The following is a 7,654-nucleotide window of genomic DNA, read 5'->3' on the forward strand; positions in this document are numbered from 1 at the left end:
AACAACTAGAAATTAAATTTACATTCAGTTCACATACTTTCTTGCAATTTTTATGGAGACACCTAGTGGGGACCTTACTCAAAACCTCTTATAATTTGCATTGTTGAAGTAAAAGAGAAGGATAGAGCCATTTTGGGAGGACATTACTGTGCACTAGGGATGTTACTAGGAATATAAATGCACATCCTTGTAATTATTGAGTTGTGGGGACTCCCATAGAACATTAACAGCAAAGAGGAAAATGTATTGTTGAAAATAAAGCAGTAGAAATAGACGCACACACAAACACACAGCCAGGCATACACACACTGCAGTGTTGTCAGTGTGAAACCCAATATATACATGTGTGTGTGTGTGTGTGTGTGTGTGTGTGTGTGTGTGCGCAGGATAAGAAGTATGCATCTGATAAATACAAGGACATCTACACGGAGCTGAGCATCGTGAGAGCTAAAGCCGATTGTGACATCAGCAAACTGAGAGAAAAACTTTTGGCTGCGACAGAAGCTCTCGGGGAAAGAGACACACCCACACACACACCAGGATATGGTAAGGAATCTCCTCAGTGTCCTACACACACACACACACACACACACACACAGATGCATGTGTGGGTATAATGAAGAGCGTCCTTATTTTTCTGCACTTACTTAGCTGATGTGCATCACCTGTAAATTACCTTCTGAGGAAATTCCCAATGTTAGAACTGTCTATGCTCAAGTTAGTAACGTTAATATTTAATGTGTGTGTGTGTGTGTGTGTGTTTACAGATATCATGAAGTCAAAAAGTAACCCTGACTTCCTGAAGAAAGAACGCTCAGCTGTTTCCAGGCAGGTCCGTGGAGTGAGGTCGAAGGTGAGAGATTGCATTGTGGTTATACTGAAGTGCCACGTTACGTTTCTTTACGTGTGTTCGTATGTGTGTGTTCAGTGAGTAAAAGTGTGTGTGCGTATTGTGCAAATGTTAAAGTCTACCTCTCGTGTATATTGCCCTGTCAGTCTGTGACTGAGGAGTTGCCTTGGGATAGCTGACCCCGCCCCTTCAGTGATGTAGGTATTGCATGCTCTGGAATAAGCCTCAAACTTGCATGTCCTTTCCGTGACTCAGCATGCCCCTCCCCCGATCCTGAATGGGTTTTACCTGCTGTACTGACTCGGTGTGTTTCTGTAGTTATTAATTAGTTTTGAATAACAGTGATGTAAACATCCAGTTTAGACTACTGAAGTGATCCAGTGTAGGTAACTGAAGTGATCCAGCAAAGTGATCCCATTTAGCAGACTGTAGCGATCCAGATTAGGTCAATGAAGTGATCTAGTTTAGGCCATGAAAGTGATTAATCTTAGGTGACTCTAGTGACCCAGTTTAGGTAACTGAAGGGATTCAAGTAGCACACTGAAGTAATTAATTTTAGGTGACTGTAGTGAGCCAGTTTAGGTGACTGTAGTGATCCTGGTTAGGCCACTGAAGCGATCCAGTTTAGACCACTGTAGTGATCCTGGTTAGGCCACTGAAGCGATCCAGTTTAGACCACTGCGGTGATCCAGTTTAGACCACTGCGGTGATCCAGTTTAGACCACTGCGGTGATCCAGTTTAGGTAACTGAATTGATCCAGTTTAGACCACTGCAGTGATCCAGTTTAGGTAACTGAAGTGATCTAATTTAGGTCACTGAAATGATTCAGTTTAGGTAACTGAAGTGATCCAGTTTAAGTAACTGAAGTGATCTAGTTTAGGTAACTGAAGTGATCTAATTTAGTTCACTGAAATGATTCAGTTTAGGTAACTGAAGTGATCCAGTTTGGGTAACTGAAGTGATCTAGTTTAGGTAACTGAAGTGATCTAATTTAGGTCACTGAAATGATTCAGTTTAGGTAACTGAAGTGATCCAGTTTAGGTAACTGAAGTGATCCAGTTTAGGTAACTGAAGTGATCTAGTTTAGGTGACTGAAATGATTCTGTTTAGCTGACCATTGATCCTGTTTAGGTCGCTAAAGTGATCCAGTGTAGGTCACAGAAGGAATCTAGTCTAGCACACTGGCGTTATCCAGCCAACCGAAGTGATCAAGTTCATGTATGTGACACTTTTAGTCAGTGACAAGATCCAGTTTAGGCCAGTACAGTGATCTGGTTTATTATTATGTAGTGATCCAGTGTAATTATTAGGTGAGTAAGTTTGGCGCTGCTGTAGTGATTTACGTACCATAGTAATTCAGTTTTCACATCAATGTTGTGATTGTGTTTTCAGCACTGCAGTGATTCAAGTTGGGCTTAATATCCATTAATTATATTGCCATGGGGTCAGTAGGTCAGTGTATTAAAATATAATTAAACTGAAAAAACTAGTACATTTTTAACAAAATTGTGTTAATAGCCTTTTACATTATCATAACAAAATCGATGTAATCAAAACCACCAGTAACAGCACTGCTTGGGTTTTGTTGTGTGTTAACCTATTTCTGTTTGTGTGTGTGTGTATTTGTGTGTGTTTGCTTGCACAAATCATTCCTGTTGTGTATTTCTTCTTGTGTTGTGTGTTTGTGTGTAGTTTATTATGTTTGCGATTATTTTAACCTGAATTATAGAATGATGACCTGTATGGTGTGTGTCTTTCATTCTTTGTACGTTTGATAAAAACATGAATTTTCATGCCTCTGCCACTAAGTTTTTGGGTTGTCCAGCTTTCCATCCATCCATCCATCCATCTTTCCATCCATCCATTCGTCCATCCTTCCATCCTTCGGAGATTTTCGTTAGCGCAATATCTCAAGAATGAGTCTGTGAATGTTTTTAGGATTTATGTGGAATTATCATTGTGATCAGTAGATGTACTGATTAGATTTTGGAATTGATCCCAACAGGACCAAGGTCACATCAAGGTCAAATGAGTTTTTCTTCAGCAGCTTCCTTATTGCTTGAGGTTTTTTAAAGGGAATTTCTGGCATACAGATTACTAACAAGAAGGAATAGACTTGTTGGTAGCAGAGGCATCAACGCCTTTGGCATCATGTAAACAACATCTATTTGTTACAGAATATCCTGAATATTCAGAATATATGAAATATACAGGATAATTTTTTAACTTGTATATAAAAATTAATTTATTAAGACGTTACTAAAGAAACCAAATATTTTTGCATTACAGTAAATATAAACGCATGGTTCAGTGATATATAACGAAAGTCATGAATCTTTGGCAAAGTCAAGCAAACTACACCAATCTCGTAAAAGAGTCGGAAGTTTAAAATGAAATTAAAAACACATACAAATCTAGCACAGTATGTGGATATAATCTTCACATATTTCTGACGTGAATTATATCGTAAGAGTCTCTCTTATTGAAAATAAGGTTTATTCATTTTTCCTGTTTATGTTTGTGGCAGTGATCATTAGAAACGGTTTAGATGCCGGTTTGTTTGGGCTTCACTGTCACAGTGGAAGTAAAAGTGATTTACTGTAAAGTTCAGCCTGGAAATGTGTTAATTAAATGTGCCGTCACCATGGCAACAGTTGTATATTGGTAACCCTTTTGGTACTGTATGTGAAGAGCTGGGATTGAAAAGTTAAATAAATGAACAATGAGCTTGTTATCATTCAGTTATGAATGAAGTAGGTGAAAAAAAAGAACAGTGCCTCCATGTGGACTTTTCAGAGGAAACAGGTCCATGTCTTGGGGTTCCTTGATGATGCGCGGCCTCTGGTGGGAGGGGCTTTGTGCATGATTGACAGCTTTGTAATACTCTCACTCCTTTCTCTTCTCCTCAGAGTCTGAAAGAGGGATTAACAGTGCAGGAACGGATGAAGCTGTTTGAAGCAAAAGACTCAAGGAAGATATGAACAACTTTTACACACACACACACACACACACTTCTATGAACAAACATATACACAAGATTATTATGTTTAATTAATATTTTTGTTGTTATAGTGAGTGAAGAGACATCAGCTGCTTAGTTTTTATTATTGTTTTGTGTGTGTGTGTGTGTGTGAGAGAGAGAGAGATTTGCTAACTGCTGTATAACTTTCAGTAAGAGTCTATTATTCAGAGAGCCAGCTGTAATTTTGCTAACAGTGTTGTAAATAAGTGTGTGTGTGTGTGTGAGAGAGAGAGAGAGAGAGATTATAACTCATTTTATAACTCATTTTTTAATACACAGCTCATTATAGCTCAGTTTTCCATAGCCCTCACTGCTGTCAGTCATTGTGTTATAGATGATCTGATTGGCTACTGATGTGTATAAGCTTTCAGTTTCCTGCAGCTACGTGCTTCACACACCTGCGACTTTCTGAGGCAATGCAGTCAGCCTTGTTTGTTCGTGAAACGCTAGTGTGTGATGGAAGAACGTGTAGTTTAGAATGAATACACCAACACTGCATCAACAAAAAAACAAAAACGTAACTAGAAAACATAAATAAAACAAAGATAGCCACGTCTCGGTGTTATCATAGCCTGCTAGCTAAACAGCAAATTAGAGCCTAGCTTATGAGATTAGCACAGGAATGCTAAACAAATGAGTTTAGTGTTATACCTGATATACACCTGCAGTGCATTATGGGTAATATAATTATGGGTAGTGACCTTTAGCTACTGAGAATAAAACCATAAGAACAAGTGAACATTAAATAAACACTATCAGGATTTAAAGCTAAAATAAAGTAATAGTGCCACTCAGTCCTGTGCAAAAGTTTATACACCCTTAGAACAACATATTTTTTTTTTTGTAATTTATTTTATTTTAGGACAAACAAGACTTTTTTATGTGTTCGATTTCACAGATATTCCTTGATCTGTATAATCAATATGATGAAACTATTAATAGTGGAAAAATCCCTAAATATCAGTTCAGAAATTTGTAAAACTCCCCCCCTTTTTTTAATGTGCTATAAATATTATCTGATAACTTTTTCAAAAGTTATCTTCTGAATAATTTTAGCCATTTTCTTTCAAATTATTTTTCTGTTGATTTTGTGTTATTTTTCAGAATGTTGTCTTGTTGCAGATTACACCAACATTTTATTTTTAATATCTTGAAACCACAGAATTGAAATATCTCACCTTCCACCTTCAAAATCCAAATGTTTTACACTCGACTGTTTATAAATTATCGTTGATGAATAATTGATGGTCTGATGAATCATTCGATTCCAAGTCGTTTGGATTAGTCACTTTACTGGATCATACCTAATTTACATAAAATTGACAAAATCTTAGTTCACAAGTAAATTACTGCTGCTTGTGTCGCCTCACAAAATGGCCTTTGCTTTAAATATAATTTTTATATTCTATCTAAATATAGTTCTAATCAGTGCTGTTTTAAATAGAAGTATTCTCTGCATGTTTACTCGCTTTAGTCGGTTTTGAAGAGCTGTGTTTTGATTGGTTTTGCGTTTTCAGAGAGCCATGTGTCCGGTGGCTTTTTGCTCATTTTCGGGTGTGTGTGTGTGTGTGTGTGTGTGTGTGTGTTTGGTTGGTTTTTTTGGAGAGAAATAAAATTTATTATATGATGTATTTTAGGTGAATGCTAAGGTTTTGATTAAACACACTCACTGTAAGTCACTGTATAGTGTTAAATACTCAGCGTTGTGTATATATCTGTTTCACAGAGTTTTTGTTTAAAGTTTAAAATAAAAATAATAAATATCTATCATACTCACTAGCTCTATATGGAAAAATAAATATATATATATATATATATATATATATATATATATATATATATATATATTATATGAATAATTTTTTTTTTAATTTTGGCGTGAATGTGGAATGTCTTCAATAAATATTTCAAAAAACTGTTTTTGTTTTAATTCTTTTATGCAATTTTTAATGCAAATACTAATATATTTGCTGCTTATTAATATATTTTTAATATATTTACTGATGGAGCAGTTTTACTGTGGACCAACTCGAGGAAAACGACACACAGTTTAATCAGAAAATACGGGCTGTTACATGATTCAAACATTCTGAATTTGAATTTAAGTGGAATGTTGAGTAGAACTCCCATACTTCTGTTTAAGTATTAATCAATATCTAAAATACGACGTGATCATTTTAGCACTCACTTCACATGGTTTTAACCCTGTGACTTCTGTGAGCCAGTTGGCACAACAGTTGCTTCTCTTTCTCTCTTCAGGTGTTCGCCTGCTTAAAGCATTGCACAGCAGACCTTTGTTTCTTCTGTGGGTTTTAAAAACGGCACCCATCTCTGCTGTTTCATCTATTTAAGCCCATGACACCACCAAAAGGCTCAACAGCAGAACCAGCATCCTGGAACTGCCCCCTTCACCACACCAGTCACTTCTCTGTTCAGCTCTGCCCTGCCTCCTTGCTGCTGGTTTCATTTTACCTTCAGCCATGGGATGCACTTTCCACCTGATGTTGACTACCAACTTCTTCTGAGCTGGTCCTTTGACACCTAAGTCTCCTTAGGTTAGTTGCCCTGAAAACCCCTGCAGACAACCACAGCTGGAACATTCCAAGACTTCTACCCTCTCTGCTGGTTCCCAAGAATGAGAACGAGTATTTGCTCATTTACCTCTTCCATCCTCTTTTTCTAATGCTCAACTAAAATTAATTCTTGCCTTTTGATCAGAGGATGATGTCTGGTTGGAAGTTTGTGACTGCAGTTTCCTCTGGGAATTTGAGCTGCCTTCTGATGTCCTTCCACATCTCCAAGTCACCCGCCACTGTCGGGACCCCTGTGCTCTCTGGCTCCTCGGGTTTTCACCTGGCCTCCACCTGGTCAATTAATTTGATGTTTTTGTTTCTTCCTGTTCCTTGCTTTCAGCCAGCTGGGCCAACACCTTGTCATGCCTCCGATTATCTCCTGTCATCTCTTCAGGCTGTGGTAAGTGAAGCTTCTTGTGGTAATACGTTTTTTTAATCTATCAACTGCATGCTATCTCTGAATTAGCTATAAACTGTTCTGTTTCTCAGTACCTCTGTACTTTATATGTGTCTCCCAAAGTGTCTTTCTAGGCTTTTGGACCACATGCTGTCAGATGTGGCTTAACTGAAAATATTAATCCTTAATTGCACCCTTTAGGGGAGTCCTCCTTAATGCCCAAGAGACATCTACGAAGGCTTCTCATCTGAGAAGCACATGGTTGATCTGTCTGTGGCTCTGCCTAGATTTTAGGTCTGATTTTAAACAATGTTCAATTGCATTACATTTACATTTATGGCATTTGGCAGACGCCCTTATCCAGAGCAACTTACAATAAAGTGATTACAAACAGATTGGCTTGGCCTCATGACTGTCTTTGATGCTTGCATTGCATCAGTGATGGTTTCACTGCGCAAAGCCCTACAGTCAGATGTACACTGGCCAAACACTGAGGATGGAGTAATCACTTTGGTGCATTCTTACAAAATTGTCTTGCCTATGGCAAATGGTGGTACGTTAGCCATTTTGCTGCTTTCATTAGAATGATAGTGCCAATCTGTAGCTAATGGTTCTTCTGTGACAGAGATGGTCGAAACTTCATTCCAGGCAGTGGATGGCAAATCTGTTTTAGGGACAGCTTAAATAAGTTAAATAAGACCTAGAGAGGACACAAGTCTTGGAAACTAGAAACCCACACAACCAAATTAACCTGTTGGGCTCTTGATCAAGGCCCTTAACCTTCACTGCCCCCGGGGCAACGTACCATGGC

General features: G+C 37.9%; 1 protein-coding gene across 8 annotated transcripts in view; it reads left to right on the top strand.

The window, feature by feature from the left end:
• si:ch73-103b11.2 (trichohyalin) overlaps positions 1-5,638 on the top strand; it is an 82,220-nt gene extending 76,582 nt beyond the window's left edge. For 7 of the 8 annotated variants that reach the window (XM_053235742.1, XM_053235729.1, XM_053235730.1 and 4 more), the window contains 3 exons: positions 387-546; positions 768-853; positions 3,761-5,638. In XM_053235742.1, the coding sequence (XP_053091717.1) occupies positions 387-546; positions 768-853; positions 3,761-3,832 (318 nt within the window). In that variant the 3' untranslated portion in view covers positions 3,833-5,638. Of the gene's footprint in view, positions 1-386; positions 547-767; positions 854-996; positions 1,048-3,760 lie in introns of all 8 variants that reach the window. The other variant, XM_053235732.1, reaches the window with a different exon arrangement.
• The last annotated feature ends 2,016 nt before the right edge of the window (positions 5,639-7,654 follow it).

This window comes from Pangasianodon hypophthalmus, chromosome 1 (genome assembly GCF_027358585.1).
Source record: "Pangasianodon hypophthalmus isolate fPanHyp1 chromosome 1, fPanHyp1.pri, whole genome shotgun sequence".
Lineage (NCBI taxonomy): Eukaryota > Metazoa > Chordata > Actinopteri > Siluriformes > Pangasiidae > Pangasianodon > Pangasianodon hypophthalmus.